The sequence below is a fragment of the Carlito syrichta genome, unplaced genomic scaffold (genome assembly GCF_000164805.1).
Source record: "Carlito syrichta isolate Samal-C Ts95f unplaced genomic scaffold, Tarsius_syrichta-2.0.1 Scaffold303047, whole genome shotgun sequence".
Lineage (NCBI taxonomy): Eukaryota > Metazoa > Chordata > Mammalia > Primates > Tarsiidae > Carlito > Carlito syrichta.
The window spans coordinates 41,839-61,697 of NW_007247143.1; the positions used below are offsets into that span (position 1 = coordinate 41,839).

Sequence of the window (19,859 nt, forward strand, 5' to 3'; positions counted from 1 at the left end):
GCACTCCAGTCTGGGTGACAGAGTGAGACCCCAACTCAAAAAAACAAAAACAAAAAAAAACATCATTCTATTGCAGGAATTACTGAATAAGAAAATAATCAAAACTACGCTCAGTCATCACACAGAATTTATTAAACATTGTCTGGGACACTATTTCTTAATTTGCTCATTGTGCTTTATTTAGAATATAAAATCTCAACATTTGAAATTTTTGAAACAGATGAGCGCTTTAGTTGTTTTCTCCCATGTTAGATCTTTCCTTCCTCCCACTCAGAGCTTAGCCCTTGTCTTTCACAGCTCTGCTGTTTTCTCATGACAAACTTGGGTCCTCGGTCATAAACACACATTCTACGACTTGCTCCAGCAGCATCACGCGTGAAAAAAAGGGAAAACCCTCCAGCTACAAAAGCTTCCTAATGCTGGCTAAACTAGAACAAACATTATTGCAATTGAGAATGAAGTCCTTAAGCACCAGGAAAAAAGAAGCAATAAGAACCTGCTGCCGACCCGAGAGCACGGAGACTGCCCTCGGGGGGACAGGAGAGACCGCAGACTTGAGCTGCAGATCTTGGGCTTTAGAGCCCACACAAGGCACGGAAGCGTGAACTCGGCCTACGGAAGGTGGGGGAAGGGCTGAATACAAGGCATTCTTCGAAACTGAGGAAGTGGAAAGGCTATCTTCTGGATGAGCTGGAAGAAATAATGGTCCACTATCAGCCCGATGACCAAGATGGTTTTTCCACTTTTGCTGTGGGTGCATTAGAAAATTGCTCCCCTAAGAATGCTACCCAGAAGTTGATTCTTAGATTGATGTGGCAGGAAGGGGGTTGGTAGCAGTTAAAGGTATTTCCTTTTGAAAGTCAAGCGGCAAACTCTAAAGACCCACCAGGCCAGTTTTGTTTGAAAAGGCCAAATGGCCAGAGACTGATAGCTCTCATGGAAATGCAAAGGAGTAACGAATTCACAGACTTATCCAAAACCCCTCTTCTGAAGTTGATGGTTTACAACCTTGCTTGCCGACCCTGCTGCCCCGCAGTTCCTGGAGACCACTTGTTCTTGAAAAGATCAGATTTTTCTGAACACCACGGTGCCAATTCCAATGAGAAGGTGTAATCGCTCATCATAACCCCCTCCCTTACCTAAACAAGGGTAGAAGACCCCTCTTCTGTTCTGCAGGGCTCAACCTGGAAACGTTAGCCCCGTCAAGCCCGCCGAGCTGGCCGGCGTCATAAAATGCCACTTCCTATAATAGTCTCGGTGTCACGATCCCTCTGTCTTCTTGCTACAAGATAATCTGGGAACCAGAATTTACACTGCCTATGAGGATCAAAACAAAACTCCAAAGTCAAATCTTTATGGTGGATTTCAATTGTTTATACACACAAGAGCTTAGAAGAGCTGGAGGTCATTCGCTGGAGGAATGCGGTTCAAGTACGTGCTCAAAATATTCCCAGAGAAGACATTTCAAGTAATATGAACTCAGATATGTGTGTATATCCATACATATATATGTATACACACACATAAACACACACCTGAAAATCACAAAATACACATGGAAACAAGTAAAATTAGTAGAAAACCAAATGACAGAATCAGAGCCACATACACTGCAAAATTTTGAAAACATCCGATAAAGAATATAAGCTGGTCGGGCTCAGTGGCTCAGCCTGTAATCCCGTGCCTTTGGGAGGCTGAGGTGAGTGGATTGCCTGAGCCCGCGGGTTCCAGACCCGCCTGGGCAACTTGGTGTGACCTCATCTCTACAACAAATCAAAAAATTTAGCCAGGGCGTGGTAGCGCACGCCTGTAGTTCCAGCTACTTGGAAGGCTGAGGCAAGAGGATTGCCGGAGCCCAGCAGGTCCAGGCTGCGGTGGCCGGGAGCAGCCACTACACTCCAGTCTGGGCGACAGAGTGAGAGTCCAACTCAAAAAAAATATATATATAAGCTGTATTTGGGGCAGGGCAGCTAGCACAGGTTAGACATAGATAGATAAATTTCCGGTAGGCAGGTTTTAGGAAGTGTTCAGACATTTTTTAAATTACATTCCACTGCAGGCCAAACTGGCTGCCTATCCTACCCCCTTGGCAAACCAAAAGAAACCTCTATCAGATGCAAGAATAGGAGCCAGCCTTTCATTCACAATTTAGCGTCATAATCACCAAGAAACGTTCAGGTTCCTTGTCGAAGGCAGAATATCACCCCTTAACTGCCCAAACTACAGAAGTGAGAGCAAGACCACCTTTTTAGCTCAGGAACTTGAGGATGGGAAACGTCCGGCAGGGCTCCCGCACAGGACAAGGTGGCCCCACCCTCTCCTTCTCTTCCCCCATCTGGAGCCCAGGGACATCAAGCTCCAGAGTGGCGATCACCTGGGCTCCACCCTCTTTAGCACAACAGTCGTGGCTGAGAAGCATCGGATCTATCGTGAAGAGCAAAAGGCACAGCTTCTTTTGTCCTGCCAACGCTGGCATGGCTCCCTCTCTTTTCTCCCTTCTTTCGCTCAGGTACTTTGCTTGGAAACTTTTCTGGCCACCCTAAAATTCGTTTTAGAAATGGGCCAAAGAATCCGTGAGTTTTGTGCCACACCCCACTCGGCATCCTACTTGTGGAGGGAAGAAGAGGATGGGTCTAAAGGAAAATAGAACAGGACCCTGACTGGGAAAGGCTTGAAAGGTTTTCCCAGAAAAAGCATCATTTTGGCTCAGGTCTGAGGATGAGTGGAAGTCCCTTGGCCAGAAACAGGCAAAGATCCATCCAGGCTGAAACCCTGAGTCTGAGAGAACCTGGGGCGCAGTAGTGCACCTAGTGTGTAGGATATTCGGAGGGGACTTGTTTAATGCCCCCTCTCTCGTCAACACAATTACTTAGTAATAGCCATAGATAAAATTATTAAATGGACGGAAAAATGCAGATGGTGAAAACTTTCTTTTAATATCATATACATAACGATGCCTATAAAAATCTAAATAAACAAAATCAATTTTACAACACAAAAAAATATAAGCTGTATTTAATATTTAATATATTTAGAGAAAGATTGTTCTAAAGATATTACAAATGACAAATGACTAGGAAGATTTCAGAAGGAACCAAAAGGAACTTCTAAATATACAAAATATATAATCATTGAAATCAGACACAATGGATGAATTAAATGGCATTTTAAACATAGCTGAACACAGAGTGCAATGGAAAATAAGTTTGAAAGAACTGCACAAAATGAAGCCCAGAGAGATAAGTGGAAAATAAATAAGAGAGATTCCCAGATATGGAGAGAAAATTGGAAGTCATAATGAACATTTGGTTGGAATTTCATAAAAACATAATAGAGATGATTAAGAAGAGAACAATATTCAAAGAGATAATGACTGAGAAAACGTCAGATTTATTGAGAAACATTGGTATTCAAATTCACAAAGGCCAAAAATTTTCAAAAAGGCAGAACCACAACAATGACAATCTAGATCAAGACAAATTATAGTGAAAATTCAGAACACCAAAGACAAAAAGATCATGAAAGCAACCAGGAAAAATAGACACACTTTCACAGAAGAATGACCATTAATTAGACTGATGGCTGACTTTCAACGGCAACACTAAAAGTCATAAAACCTTGCAACAGCCCTTACACAGTGCTGAGGGAAACGGACCTAGACTTGTACCCCAGTGTGTTAATTTGAAAAGTCATTTGGTTGCTTTAACTTAGTTTGATATTAGAGTTTTAAGCAAGACATTAAAATATGAGCTGATAATGGCCCAAGGTAATAGAGCATCTTTACCTGTATAAAAACCTGTAGTGTTTCCTTCTTACTGCTCCACTAATGTCCTAGGACATTGCTTACCAAAGTTAACTTACTACCATCATGTTCTCATCCCAGTCAGTTGGAAAGGGAAATTATGTTTTCATTTAAGAACAACACCTGGCTGGGTTCAATGGCTCAGCCTATAATTCCAGCACTGTGGGAGGCCGAGGCAAGAAGACTGCCTGAGTCCGTGGTTTTGAGACCAGCCCCGGCAACTTGGTAAGACCTCGTCTCTACAATAAATCAAAAATTAGCGGGGCCTGTAGTTTCAGCTACTTGGAAGGCTGAGGTGGAAGGATCACTGGAGCCCAGCAGCTCAACGCTGGGGTGGCCGTGAGCGTGTCCCTGCCCTCCAACCTGGGCGATGGAGTGCGACTCTGACTCCAAAAAAAAGAGAACACCACCTAAGGTGTATGCAAACACCCTTTCTCTCACATGCATTAGCCAGCACTTAGTCCTAAATTCATAACTACTGGCATGGAATTCTAAGAAATCTAGTTCTTAGATGGATGTTTGTTTGCTTGTTAAAACTCAGGAGAAGCCGGGCTCGATGGCTCAGCCTGTAATCCCACGCCTTGGGAGGCTGAGGTGAGTGGATTGCCTGCGCCCGCGGGTTCAAGACCTGCCTGGGCAACTTGGCGAGACCTCATCTCTACAATAGATCAAAAAATCAGCCGTGTGTGGTAGTGCGTGCCTGTAATTCCGGCTACTCGGAAGGCTGAGGCGGAAGGATCGCCGGAGCCCAGCAGGTCGAGGCTGTGGTGGCCGGGAGCAGCCACTGCTCACTCCAGTCTGGGTGACAGAGTGAGACTCCAATTCAAAAAAAAAAAAAAAAAAAAAAAAACCTCAGGAGACTATATTATTATAAAGAGCTGTGGAAAAAAATGTGAGGATAATTAGCAATCTCTGTAATAACTGTCAAAACTATCGTTCGACAACGTTTCAGATGTCAGAAATAAAAAACATTCAGGATGAACAAAAACTAAGAACTTACTATCAAAAGTCTCTCATTAAAGAAATATCTAGAGGATATAATTTAGGATAAAGAAGAATGATACCAGCAGAAATCATGAGCCAACACATAGCGAATATGTAGGCAAGTCTTAAGAACTATTCATTTGAAACAAGCAATAGTAATGACAAAGATGTCTTCTTTGTGATGTTAAGAACAGTACAAATGTACTGGTCTAGCAGCACATAAATTATAAAAAGGATGATCTCTAAGATAAAAGGATTCCATTGGCATCATATTGGTGAAAGAAGGGTAGGAATACGGATTTTTTTTTTTGAGTTGGAGTCTCACTCCATCGCCCAGACTGGAGTGCCGTGGCACACTTCCGGTCACCGCAGCCTCGACCAGCTGGGCTCTGGCGATCCTTCCGCCTCGGCCTTCCAAGTAGCTGGAACTACAGGTGCGCGCTGCCATACCTGGCTAATTTTTTGATTTATTGTAGAGATGAGGTCTCGCCAAGTTGCCCAGGCGGGTCTTGAACCCGCGGGCTTAGGCAATCCATTCACCTCGGCCTCCCAACGCGCGGGATTACAGGCTGAGCCACCAAGCCTGGCCAGGAATACGAATTTTTTTAAAACTTTGTTAAGCTAAGTAGATCCACTGAAATTTCTTTTCTTTTCTTTCTTTCCTTTTTTGTTCCTTTTCAAGTTAAAGCCTCACAGTCTGTCGCCCAGGCTGGAGTACAGTGGCACAACCACGGCTCACTCACCACAGCCTTATTTAGCCTCCTGGGCTCAGGCAATCCTTCTGCCTCCGCCTCCTGAGTAGCTGGGACTACAGGCGCACACCACTTGGCCAGTTTTTTTCTTTTTTTAATAGGGGCCAGGCCAAGGCTGATGTGGAACTACTGGGCTCAAGCGATCCTCTTGCCTTGGCCTCCCAAAGCGCTAGGACTAAGGGCATGAACCACCATACCCGGTCCGTCTGCTAAATTTTCTAGGTTAACTAGTAATAGAACAGCTATGAAGTACAAATTCCAAACCAGTGGAGAAGAAAAAAGAATGAGAATAAAAGCAAAAGTGGAAACAAAAGCAAGAAATAATATCTCAAGCAAGAAAGAGGGGACAAATAAAAAAGCCAAAATAGAATAAAGAAATTAAGAAAAAATAAGAAAGCAAAAACTAAGACTGTAAATCCAAAGGGATCAATTGTCACAAACAATAGAATGTGAGTCAGGGTAGCTAGCACAGGTTAGACATAGATAGATACATTTCCTGTAGGTAGGTTTTAGGAAGCATTCAGATTTCTTTTTTTTTTTAGTTGGAGTCTCACTCCATCGCCCAGGCTGGCACGCTCATGGCCACCGCAGCCTTGACCTGCTGGGCTCCGGCGATCTCCCGCATCAGTCCTTCAGGTAGCTGGAACCACAGGCATGCGCCACAACACCCGGCTAATTTTTTGACTTATTGTAGAAATGAGGTCTCATCAAATTGCCCAGGCTGGTCTTGAACCCGTGGGCTCTGGCAATCCTCTCACCTCGGCCTCCCAAAGTGCTGGGATTACAAGCCTGAGCCACCAAGCCCAGCCCAGACGTTTTAAAAATTACATTTTACTGCAGGCCAAGCTGCCCGCCTATCTCATCCCCTCAGTTCATCAAAAGAAAATCCCATCAGACGGAAGGATAGGACAGCCCAACCTTTCCGCTCATGATCAAAAAGATCCAGGCTCCCTGTTGAAGGTAAAAGGCTCAGCCCCACCCCTTAACTGATCAAAAGCATGGCAATGATCATAGACCAATCCCCCCCCCTTCAGAGAAGGTAGCAGTTACCCGTGCACCACTCTTATTTTTTTTTTTTTTTTTTGAGTTGGAGTCTCACTCAATCACCCAGACTGGAGTGCAGTGGCCGCTGCCGGCCACCGCAGCCTCGACCTGCTGGGCTCCAGCGATCCTTCTGTCTCAGCCTTCCGAGTAGCCGGAATTACAGGCGTGTGCTACCACGCCCGGCTGATTTTTTTATTTATTGTAGAGATGAGGTCTCGCTGCCCAGGCGGGTCTCGAACCCACGGGCTCAGGCAATCCACTCACCTCGGCCTCCCAAAGGCGCGGGATTACAGGCTGAGCCACCGAGCCCGACTGCACCACTCTTATTAGCATATCGATAACCAGGTAGCTACATCTAGCTTTTAGTTAAGAGCAGAGGCTCGGGTTTTTCTTTTTGAGAAACTTTCCTATGACAGGTCTTTCTGCCTTCAATCTTCTTTTCCTTCTCTTCACCTCACTAATAAACTCTGTTTTAAAACCATGTTGGCCACTCTGAAAATTATTTCAGGGTTGAGTCAAAGAACCCACAGGTTTGCTCCAAACCCCACCTGGCATCAGAATAAACTAAACTAGAAAGAGAAAAACTGTAAAACCAGACTAAAAGCAAAATCCAGGCATATGCTATTTAAAGAGAAACAGCTAAAATACAAAGGTATAAAAATGCTGCAAATAAAAAAATGAAAAAAAATACTACAAAACGAATCCAAAATACAAATACTGAAACTATATTAATATTAAACAATTGGACTTGAGGCAAAAGCATTACTGAAGTTAAGTGGTTCGGTCCACAGTGATTCATACAGCAAGTCAGTAAGAAAACTGTTCTAAATTTTTGGATGTTTTAACATACTTTCATGATATACAATGCAGAATTAGCAAAGACAGTTTGACAAAGTGACAAATGGACTGGAAGATTTTAAAACATCTCTCTCAGTAATCTAAAGATAAAGAGCTAGGACAGAAAAAGATTTGAACAAGGCCATTAACAATTTGTATATATTTTATTCTAAACACATCTTCTTCCAAAGCATACATAGAACATGAGGAAGACCTGGCAAGAAACCACACAGTATCAACAAATGTCAAAGAATTAGTATTGTACAGACTCTCTTCCCCGATTGAGTGCAAAAAATTAATGTCATAATAAAAGGATTACAAAAATCCCATATACATTTAGAAAAGAGGTTTTAAAGTAAATTATAAATTAAAGAATAAAGAAAAAATATAAACATAATAGCTCACAGAAATATTAAACTTGACTACTTTAGAATTAAACGTTCTAGGCAGTGCAAGTTCTCATAATCCACAACAAGCAAACCACAGACCTAGAAAAGATATTTGCAAACCATTTCACTCATAGAGGAGGAGCATCCAGAATACTTAAAAACACCTGCCAATCAATGAGAAACAGTAACAAAACACAACAGGAAACAAGAAAAGTTACAAGAAGGTAGAAACTTAAGTGGCTCATAGACAAATGAAAGAATATTCAATTTCACTAGCAGTGAGAGAAAGTCATCTTAAAACAGTAATGGCAAATCAGAAAAGAAAAGCTCTGTGTCCAGCAACACCAGCCAGAGCTACTAATCTTATCAAAGAACCACTTACTGGTGGGCCTGCTGGTCCCAGAGCCACTTCATTGGCTTCAGAACAGGAGCACGACCGTGGAAGGTCTGGGCAGGTCTCATCATCCCTCTGAAAAGAAAAAAACGCATGACCGTTGACTAGATAATCTATACACGCGGCTGTATTGACCCGGAGAAAAGACTTGAAGTGCACATTCGCTCCTGACTACAAAACCTTTTCCGTAAAGATGGGTGGACATGAACCTCTGGTGTCACCCATGATCTCGACTATCGAAATACAGGGGAGGAAGGAAGGTCAGAAGTAGGTGCAAAACATCTTTTTTTTTTTTGAGTTGGAGTCTCACTCTGTCGCCCAGACTGGAGTGCAGTGGCTGCTCCCGGCCACCGCAGCCTCGACCTGCTAGGCTCCAGCGATCCTCCCGCCTCAGCCTTCCAAGTAGCCGGAATTACAGGCATGCGCTACCACGCCCGGCTGATTTTTTGATTTATTGTAGAGATGAGGTCTCGCCAAGTTACCCAGGTGGGTCTCGAACCCGCGGGCTCAGGCAATCCACTCACCTCAGCCTCCCAAAGGCGCGGGATTACAGACTGAGCCACTGAGCCCGGCTGCAAAATATCTTGCTTGCCATTTAATTCCACTGCAGTGACAGTGCCCTGAACAAAAGTCCCCAAAACTCTTGCTGCGCTTCAATATGTTTTCTGTCTCAAAGGATAAAAGAAAACTTACTGGCATGCCCAAATCAAAACAACTTCATCTATACCAAAACAAAGATACCAAACAAAATAAAACAGTGTTTAAACACATTCTCAATTCTCTGTGACGATTTCAACAACCGCTCATGTTCTGGGGATGAAAATGAGAAAAACACCATGGCATTGATCCAAGGCTCCGGAGCAGGGGAACATTCTTCTTCCCTTTTGAAGGGGACTTCGTTGTCATGTGATATTACAAGATAGAGTACACATGGAAGGCTGACTAGATCCAAACTAGATCCAGAAGGAAGACAGAGCCCCTGCTAACAGCAACTATCCTCTGAATAGAGTGAAAATAAGCTTCGTTACTTAAGATATTGGGAGAAAGCAAGTTAGACAGAACAGAACACAGATAATAAGCTTCCAAGGTGAAAATAATCGAGTCTCCGAAACAGTCACAAAAGAAACCCAAAGACAGTTGTGCAAATGGTCTGTGACGCACTTACTATATATGCTCTTTTCTAAATGCTGGACAACAGTCAGAGACTTCAGCACAACCCCTGCTAGTGCATATGGCCTGGCATCTGGCCGCTGGCATGAACTGCAAACTCAGGTATTCCAAAAGAGCCCCAAATCAGGCTGACCCCAGGCCACCCGTGACCCGAGACCCCGTGATGGTCCTGCCACAGTGGTCGACGGTGTTTCCACCAGTGTTTTCCCGCTGTGGAGTGTGCACCTTCAGCAAGAAAAGGGGGAGGGGAAGCAGTGGGAACCTGTGCATGCCGTCACAAGAAAACTTAACATTTTGGAATGACGTAGACAAGCGTGATTCGTGAGGCCTGCCTATATATAGGAAACCAGACTCATAGCTTAGGACTCTTGGGACAGGTAAGCAGGCACAGACAACCCTATCATGGCTGGCGAGTGGTTGTGCTTTACTAACCACGTCCTTCCTAGGAAGGGGTGGACACACTTGTGCTCGATACAGCATGGAGTTCTGAGCATTTCCCCTTCCCGTTTCCAATCTGCCTGCGCTTATGCATAACATCATGGGGTGCCTGATTTAATTTCTCAACAGAGTTCACTAGAAACTTATTTTAATGAGAAGGTGACTTCCTTCTTCAACACAGGCTGCCATGAATTGACTGCCTGCGGTAGATACTGTGATCCAGTGTAAATCCTTCCTGAAGGCTTCTCCATGCTCACTCTCCAAGTTTGAATATTAAAGCACAACCACTGGCCAGCCATGACAGACTTGTCTGCGCCTGCTTACCTGTCCCAAGAGTCCTAAGCTATGAGTCTGTTTTCCTAAATACAGGCATATCCCACAAATCACGCTTGTCTACGTAATTCCAAAATGTTAAGTTTTCTCGTAACGGCATGCACAGGTTATATAGACCATGACCACGGTTCCAAAACGGTGTCCCAGAATGCCCTAGGGCACCATATTGGACTCACGGGACACTGAATGTTTTAGAAGTTGAAAAGAAACACAGCAACAATTGGCAACCACTGGACCTCGCGCAATGAACATAGGGTTCTGAAACACTTTTTTTGATGATGTCCTGTATCTGCAGGCATAGTTGCCACGACGAAGGCAGGTGCATGGGAGAAGCAGTGAGGACAGAAGACAGGATGCTACGCCCAACCTCCTCACCAGATCTGAGAAGGGCTGCAGGGTCAGGCACCCACTTCCTGCTGAAGTCATCGGTACTTGGGAATCCACATAAAGCATCGCTTTTTTTTCAAGTTATGTCTTTTTTTTAATGCTATTGGTTGTTAGGATGTAAATAGTTAATGAGACATTTGGTCCTAGTTATTTCATAAATAGAACTGTAAGTTATTTTCTCTTGGCCTAGGGGTGAGTGAAAAAAAATGAGACACCCAAGGGCTTTGTGAACCATGGAATTCGGGAACATCTAGGTCATGTATGTGTAAGTGGCTGTGTCAATGGCCTGCTCTGGGTCATGTATGTGTAAATGGCACCCCTGCGCTATGCAATTCACACCACATGTGATCATGTCACACAGGGACTCTTGCTGATTTCAGATGCGCCCACTTCTTAGCCTCTTCCTAATTTTACCTATCACCACGACAGCTTGTGTGAGTGTTGAGACACAGCATCTCATTCTCAGAGAAAACTAGATACACTTTTTAAAGTGTGTGCAGAGACGGAGGAAAAGTCCTTACCAGGCCTGGAAGTTCACAGCATCTGTCTTGGTTGGCCCACGAAGTGGAGCAGACAATGTCAAACACCTGCAGCTGGAACTACAATGTGAAAAGAAGGCAGTCATTCAATAAAGACCGTCGTCACGTTGTCTGCATAATCATAAAACTCTCACGTTCCACATCACACAACAAACATCGGTACATGTGTCACACAATAAAGAAATACAAAGTGACGCCTACAACATTAAGCCAATGTGTTCCTCAAACATGCTGTGCCCTCAGTTTCTGTCTGCCATTATGCATCGCCCCTTCTATCTCCACCCAGGGCGGAGCAGGCTTATCTGCTGAGACTTTCTTGCAGGGCCAGTCATGGCGGCCCTACATGCGTTGATAATCGTGCACACCACGGGTCCTTGCAGCATGCCTCCCTGCGTGACATGATTGTTTACATTCTCTCCGCCTTAGATCTTCAAGAGAAACATGCATCTTGTGTCACCCACCATAACAAGAGGACATGATGAGCATTCGGGAAGGTTTACTGAATTAATTCTTACTCCACTCTTTCATGCACACAGGCAGCAGATTTTTCTTCCATGCATAATGAAAGCCATATACTATGCAGACTTTTAGGACACAAAAATGGAAAAAAGTCAGAGTCCTGCCCAGAAGACCCACAGAGAGTGAGAGTCAGGCACATGGATGCTGTGTACAACGGGGTAAGCATCACGACAGATTCACATTCGGTATTGTGAGCATGTGAGCAGATTGTGTTTTTATTTAAGCCACTGATCACGTCATAAACATTCACAGTCTCGTTTACCCGTGTATGCTGGTGATGACTCAATGTGTGTGTTGAAAGACACAGAAACTTTTGCTAGAACTTCATGGAGGGCACCCCTAGCTTGATGATTCAGTCATTTCTAGTCTATTTCTTCCTGTATTCTTTTCAAATGTTAAGCATGTCATTCATAACAGAACCGGGAAAAGGGTGACATTCTTTCCTTTTTAAGCCTGCATCCTTCCTTCAGCATGTGATGTCGTCAGCAAGGGTTGAAACTCTTAGAGTCTTATTCTCTGCTCCCCTCACCCCAGCACCACTTGTCCCTGCCAAGAGCCCTCTAGATGAAAACAAGAATGCCAAGCAGAGAGTAATAATGAGACAGGCTACTGAAAATACACATGGTTCACAAAAGAGCCTGTCTGACACTAAACTGAAGGAAACCAGACTTTCTGTCATTACACTTGGGAATGACTGTGTCTGGTTGCAAACATTCCTTCCAGCTGATCAATAAGAGGACCCTTGAGTTTGCAAAGCAAATCCACGAGTCAAAGCACCTCCCTGTTGAACCTAATCTACAGGGCTGCTGGCAGAAACAGTGCATGGCTCATGGCTCTTTTTCTAGATGGTTTAAAGCCCCCTCCCTTCCATCCAAGGGTATCATACCTCAGCCTGTGCAGGGCAAACCAAGAGAAAAAAAATCATGACCAGTGAAAATTAAGCATTTAAAATTAAAACATTGGAAAAACACACCAAGGCTGATTTTATAAACGGCAACAGCAACAGAGACTTCAAGGAACCCAGGGATTCAAGACCGTGGGACAAGGCTGCCCAGGTGTTTGTCTCCACCCTGCCGCCCCGGACAGACTGAGTGATTTTGAACAAATTACTCTTGGCAGCTCAGTTTTCTCATCTCTAAAATTAGCATAGCAACAGTAGCTATCTTTGTGGCTGGGAGGATTCCAGGAGTTAATTTAGAGGAAATGTTGTGCCTGGAATATAGTTGCTATAAATGATAATATTACGTTAGCATTCTGTGTACAGTCCTACTATAGTCAAATTTTTAAAGGTGCAGGTGTGAATATAAGACAGAGGCCAAAACAGTAGAGTCCAAATGAAAATGACAGCACTGCAGGCAGAGATAGAAGTCTGTTTCCACAGCAATAATATCTGCTTAATGCTTTGATGCAAAAATGATACAGAAGCCCACTCTTGTCTTCCCATACTGTCGCCACCATTAAAGAAAGGCATCACGAGGTTTCAAGAGGGCCTGCACATACCTGCCCTCCCTGTAAGTCACTTCAAAGAACCCTTAATTCCCACAGACCACACTCACGTTTAACTGAGAGAAATGAATCCCAATTCACTCCCTTTTATCAGTAGTCACAGGTTTGAAAAATATATGCCCATGGAGCCGTAACCCTTGAAATTTGTATAACTTTTTGCATGCTATAACTACTAACTAACAATATGTTGGAGTGAATAATGTTTTCTTTGTAATAAGTTCTGTTAACTGCCTTACTCTATGGCAAGCTTAATCAATTCCTCTGTTTGGTGTTACTGGTAAGAGAAACTGTGAGATACCCCGGGTAACTGAGCTGGGAAATGTGCACCATAAACGTCACTACTGACAAAACGCGGCTATAACTTAAGTTGTACACAATGATCTGTCAGTCACAAAGTTAATGTACAGGCGCCAGCAACACTGAACTTATTATAAACACCAGCTGTGAAATCTAAGGGGTGAGCGAACCAGTTCCCAAAATGCCAGGAGCCAGGTTCTATCTCCCCGAGTTCTGAATTCAGAAATAAGCTTCTTTCCGCTAGTCCCCCACCTCTCCATGTATTGGCATCGAGAGTAGCAAATGAACATTTACTCGGGCCGTCACAAAAAAGCAAGTCACAACAGCAGCCAACACTTTCTGGAAGCTGCGGTGTTCCATCATTCTGAGCACTTCACATGCATCACTGAGTCTTCTGGTCACCGCCATAATGTACAGGAGTAGAACCTGAGATGATGAAGTTTAAGTAATTTAACTGCACATTGAAGACGCAGTTCTGGTTGAGACTCGAACAGCATACCCCATTTTCTGGGGGCTTATTTCCTAACAAACCGTTCTTTGATCTAATGTTTAAAGTGCAGAATGCCCAACCTAGCCTTACAATGCCATTTTGTCTGGGGAGATTTATTAAATGGGTCCCATTATGACTGCATTGGATAGATTCAGCTAAGTCTGCAAATCATTTATCCATTAAGAAATTTTCCATTTCTGAATAGAGCGCTCAGTGCAAAAGCGTTTTCGTGAATGGAAAGATTTACTTAAAGTAAAGGCCTTTCACTAACCCCAGTATGCACCAAGGTTTCTTGAAGCTTTTCAAATAAACATTCACCACCTAGTCACCTATAACAGCAGACAGTCTTCATACAAAGTCTACTATAACTTCTGCCTAATGGATATTGGGGTTCCTATGAGCTCAACTTATATATTCAGGAGTTGCCTACTGAGTGCTGAATGAAGCCAGTACTACAATTTCAGGAATGTCATGTGGGCTGTCCTTTCTTTTGCAAGTTACATGATGTCAGCAGCTTGCTCTTTGAGCACAACAAATGTATTCATAACTGTTTCACATTTGTAATAGTTGAGCCCTCAGCCTTTATTTAGGGACTTCTTTTCCAAGGCATGTTTCTGGGGATTGATTAAAAGAGAAGAAAAAAACTTTGGCTATTACTCCAAAAGCATTGACATACATATTTGTACAAATTACGCAGGAGACAATGTAGTGACTATATATCAAAAGAGCTCATAGTTGAGTGTCGTAAAATGCAAGACATGGTGGCTCCAGTTAATCACATTTTAGGCAACTAATGCAAGAAGCAGCCCTTTCCAGTTTTGTAACTTTTTTTGATAATGAACTGAACATTATAAAAGATTTATCTTTGCCAGGAAAAAAAAAAAAAGAGCGAAGGAGGGACATATAACCTCCTGTTTTCACTTTTCCTCATCTCTTTCAAGGGAATACTTAGCCAGTTACAAATACTCATTTTTCATTACTGGACATTTTTGCCTGGGTGTAGCACAAAAGGCAAGTCATTTGGGGTCAAATGTTGCATGAAAATAAGATTAAAACTTTCCTCGGCAGTTGAGTCATTTGATCTGTCAATGGAACTAAAGAGTGCCCCAGCTCCATTTTCCCCTCAGTCCCTTCTCTGACTTTTTCTCCAGCATGCTATAACTAGGCTTATAATTCAAAGTCAAGCTGTACCTGAATTTATGCAAACATTTAGAGAGGTTTACACTGTACAGGAATGCTTTAGAAAGAATCTGAGCCATTTTCTGTTTTTAATTTGCCATCCAAATTTTATTGACTCCACTACAGAACTAAGATTTATTGATCACTTACCATTTGTCAGCTATCGAACTGCATGTGTTTACTTGTTCTCAATTTATTGAATTTAAGGGAAACTATGAAGGCAATAATCAGGTAATGAAAATTAACAGCTGTCGTACATATTAATAGCAATTGGTATAGACACACTTTGGGGGGTATGATCTGCTGGGCTCAGGCGATCCTTCCACTTCAGCCTTCCAAGTAGCTGGAACTACAGGTGCACACTACCATGCCCCTCTAATTTTTTGATGTAATGTACAGACAAGGTCTTACCATGTTGTCCAGGATGGTCTTGAACCCCTGGGCTCGGGCAATCCTCTCGCCTCAGCCTCCCAAAGTGCTGGGATTACAGACGTGAGCCACCACGCCCAGTTCATATTTGCTCTCAAGGTTGTAATTCAAATAACAGTGAGTCTTTGAACCTTTCAATGAACAGACTGGGCATATGACTACTGGTACAGACCAGACTCCCTTTTCTGCCTGTAGGTCTGGAATGATCAGGGTCTGACCTAATGGAAGAGAGCACTGGACTGGAAGGCAGGTGGTCTCACAGGAGTCAGACACGGTCTCTTACCTCATGGTCTTCCCGATGTGAAAGGGAACCTGTCCCTAACTTCTTCAAGTCTCGTTTCTCCAGCTTTAGAGTAGAGACAGTGTAAGTCTCTCTTTCTAGGGTTATTGGAGGATTAAATGGCATAATCTCTGAAAAGTACACAATGCCTAATCCATAGGAGGCATATAATAAATATTGGCTACCATTATAATTTTAAGGATTAAAAGAGATAATTCATGTGAAAATACGATCCTTTTTAAAAGTGACTTAACAACACTTATTTTTGTGGGGCATCAACTAGTCTACCATTGATTTCTACATAACAGCTATAACTCAGTGAATAAAATGACAGGTAACTCTGGCATAGAGTTCTCTTTTATTTGAACAGCAGAGAGGTAGAGTGGATAATGACCCAAGTGCTAGATTTGGAAAAGTAAAAGAAAGACAGTAGGTAACGTGATCCTACCAGGAGTTCAAAACTTTTCCAGAATCATCTCATGAGGTATCAGAAAAGGTAGAAGAAACTTCTTAGGAGAAAAAAGGTTGGAAGGAGAAGTAGTTGTGAAGTTTCTTTGCACATGTGTTTTGATGGCTGAGGTAAGCCTGCTTTTGAGTCCAGTCCCACTCGGGACTGTCACTGCCCATCAAATCTTGCATTGCTGAACACCAGTTGATTTTACTCAGAATGTGAGTAATTTCTCCACAGTACTTAACTGCTTCCCTAAATCCATTAATCTAGCTTCTACTCAACTTTCCACAGAATCTTCAGAGTCTCCACCATCTGGCATTTGACTCATTGCTGCATTTGCCAAGGGATGGGAACCTATTAGTTACTAATCTCACTCATATATTAATTACTCCTCCCAGAATAATCTAGAATTTGCACAAGATGCATTCCCCTTTTCTGGGTATTGGAGTAAAAATGCCCGTCAAGATTATGGGGCAGCCTATGATGATTTCTAAATTGAAAACTGAAGACTGAGACTTTTCTTACCTTGTACTGAAATGATGAAATAATACCTCAAAAAAACAAGTCTGAGTTTCTAATCACATTCTTGAGCTCTAACCTAATATGAGCCATTTCAACGTAATCAAATTATTCAATAAGTGGGCAGACTGAAAATCTATTTAGTAATCCTTTGTAGACTTCTATATTCTAACAAAAGCCATGACTTTTTTCCTGCTAGTCTTACAAAGAGCTCTTTAATTATTGACTTCTATAATTCCCTTTTGTCTGCTACTAGTTGGAAGTTACCACAGAGAAGGCTCTGTTTAATTACATTTCTTTCATGAACAAAAGTAAAGATTTGTCATCAGTAGGCCTGAAACCTGCAGGCACTTTTGCTTTAAGAAATAAGTTCTTTGACATTTAATTGGCCGTATGCTTGGAGTACAATTATTACACACAGTGTAATTTGAAATACAATTGTTATCATTGTTATTATAAAATTGTAATTGTAAAATACAAATTTAATTAGGAAAGGGTATGATATACATTACTGGACTGTTGTCAATGTCACACAGAGAATACATGCAAGACAAAACTTTAAGAAAAGACATGATACAATTCAAATAGACAACATGCTATTTAATTTCTCTTGTGTTTCTTGGGAACTTACTCTGTTCATAGATATTAATTAGGGTAGAAGGCAATGGTTTCAAATGAAGACCATGACACGGTTTCTAGTTTGGGGAATTTATGCTCCAGCTAGAAAGGTGGAAAGTAGATGTATGAAAGAGCAAGAAAATAACCCATGCTGCGGGTAATCAAGGACTAGGCAAGTGCTAGAGGTCTAGAAAAGGTGGAGACAGATGGAGAGGGTGTTATGGATTCCTTCAATTATTACATTGCCCTTCATTGATTGCCTACTATGTGTCAGGAATTCTGTATGCTTTATTTCTAAAACTAAGAAAATAATGGCCACTGTTTCATTGAGCACTGGCCAGGCCATGTGTTCTTTGAGCCATGTTTTCTTAGCTTTGGCCCACCTCCCCTACTTTGGGGAGGTGAATTTCCCCTCTCTCTTTGTCTCCAATTTACTTTCTAAATAAACTGCGCAAAAACTTTTCTTAAAAAAAGAGAAAATAATAACAATAAAACTAAGTTATTTGGGCCCATAATCTTACATACATAGAATGGCTTCTCTTTCTTCCACTCACACATCCATCCGAGCGTCCATCTATACACCCAGTTACCCATACAAGATATCCTTAGTTTGCAAATTCTGTATACTTATAATTCCTTCATGTGCTATCATAGAAGCATCTTCTATTAAGCAGAAAACTGTGTATCTTAATCATCGTGTAATACCATACATTAAGAAGAGACAGTTCCTCAATGTCATGTAAACACTCATAAAAGTTCCTTACCATAACTGAAAACGACAGCCTTCCATAGCTTTTGTATTCTCTTTCCAAACATCTCACCCATAGTTCTCCAAAGCAAAGCAAAAACAAAAAGAACTTCTAAAGATACTTCAAAGCTAAGCATTAAACTAATTAGCACACATACACAGCTACCTATCCAGGCCCCAAAGCATCAATATCCCGCTCTCTATATAAGAGTTTCACTTCTCTTGTTACCACAACGAGAAATGCCACAAAACAGCAGAGTCTCCACATAAGTCACTAGACCACCCTAGGCCTGTTTCCTGGTTTGTAAAGAGAATGGCTGAGGACTCAGAACCCCACTCATTGGTTCCATCGGAGGGATCATTGGACGGGGAGACACCAGCCACCCTATGTCCCCTCTCTCATTCAATCTGCATGAGTCTGTTTAACCTTATTTTTTATTTGGCATAGTACAATATTTCATTTGTACAAGGTGATCTTTAGTTTAAAAAGGCTATGAGGACTACCAGCTCTTTCTAAAGCTTCACACAGCTAGCTAATTCTACAGATCTGTACAAGAGGAACTGATCATTCTGTTACACAGAGGCAAAATGTAGATCAGAATAGTTGGAACTATTTACAAGAAGCTGGCTCACAAATTGTAAAATGACTCAAATTAGAGAATGCTGCTAATTAGCTGTGGATGCCTGATACCAAAACCAAACCTGTGTATACTCTTCTGTTCTGTGGGTAATGACTGAAGGGAATGTGATTTCTTTGCCAACTGGAAGTCTCTCAGATTTAAATTCCATGTTGTATGATTAAAAAAAATCATCTTAGAATGATTTATTAAATAACTATGAATAATTAAAGGGTAAACCACAATAGCGGTGGCAAAAACTTGGTTTAAAAATGCCCAAATCTAACCCATATTAGAGGCTGTGTTAATTTCCTGCATATAATTTTCACAAATTTTATATGGATTTGTATTTGTTTATATAAATGAAGTTCATCTACAGTTTTAATTATCTTTTTAAAAAACATTATGCCACAAACTGCATAATGAATTTTTCATTATTTAAAGTTTAAAATGCATTTAGAAAATAAGCCAGCCTAAATCCTGGAATATTCTTCTTATAACAGGGCACAAGCATCTAGCCAAGAGCTTTGAATGTACATGTTTTAGTTCACTTTAAAAAGCCATTATCCATGCATTTATCCATCCATCCATCATCTTTTTACCAAATTTTCCCCTGGAAAATTACTGTGTTTTAAAAGGGTTTTTCCTGTAACAATAACACAGCTTCACTTGCATCCACGTACCGGTGCGGAATTTCCATCAGGGCCTCTGGATCTCACCATTCTCCCTAGGACCTCCACACCGTCCGACGTGATGTTAGCGGATGCGTTGATTGCCTTCTCTCCCACTTGCTTGCAGTCAATGACCACTTTGGCCAAGGTCTTGCTGACTACAATGTGTAGCTAGGTAAAAGTAAAGATGTTTTAGGAGGCAAGGAGCAGGAGGAGATACCAGCTACACCTGTACAATTGCATGTCTCACTGTTTGCAAAGAGAAGGAAGGCATTCTGTCAGCACGTGTTTTAGAGGAGAATATTTCTACTTCTACCATTTCCGTGATTTACCAACATTCAAGTACAACGTTCAAGTAACATCTTATTTTTATCTAGTTAACACTTCTCTTTAAAATGACTTTGAGTGAACTCACTTTTTAAAGTCTGGTTTTATTCTAAAGTAATATCATCTTTAAAAATCATAG

The 19,859-nt window shown here is 42.0% G+C and overlaps 1 protein-coding gene across 1 annotated transcript in view; it reads right to left on the bottom strand.

The window, feature by feature from the left end:
• COL14A1 (collagen type XIV alpha 1 chain) overlaps positions 1–19,859 on the bottom strand; it is a 197,571-nt gene that overhangs the window by 36,771 nt on the left and 140,941 nt on the right. Inside the window, exons 33-35 of the mRNA XM_021712073.1 lie at positions 19,406–19,564; positions 11,052–11,129; positions 8,191–8,277 (exon numbers count right to left, since the gene is read on the bottom strand). Of these exons, the coding sequence (XP_021567748.1) occupies positions 8,191–8,277; positions 11,052–11,129; positions 19,406–19,564 (324 nt within the window). The remainder of the gene's footprint in view (positions 1–8,190; positions 8,278–11,051; positions 11,130–19,405; positions 19,565–19,859) is intronic.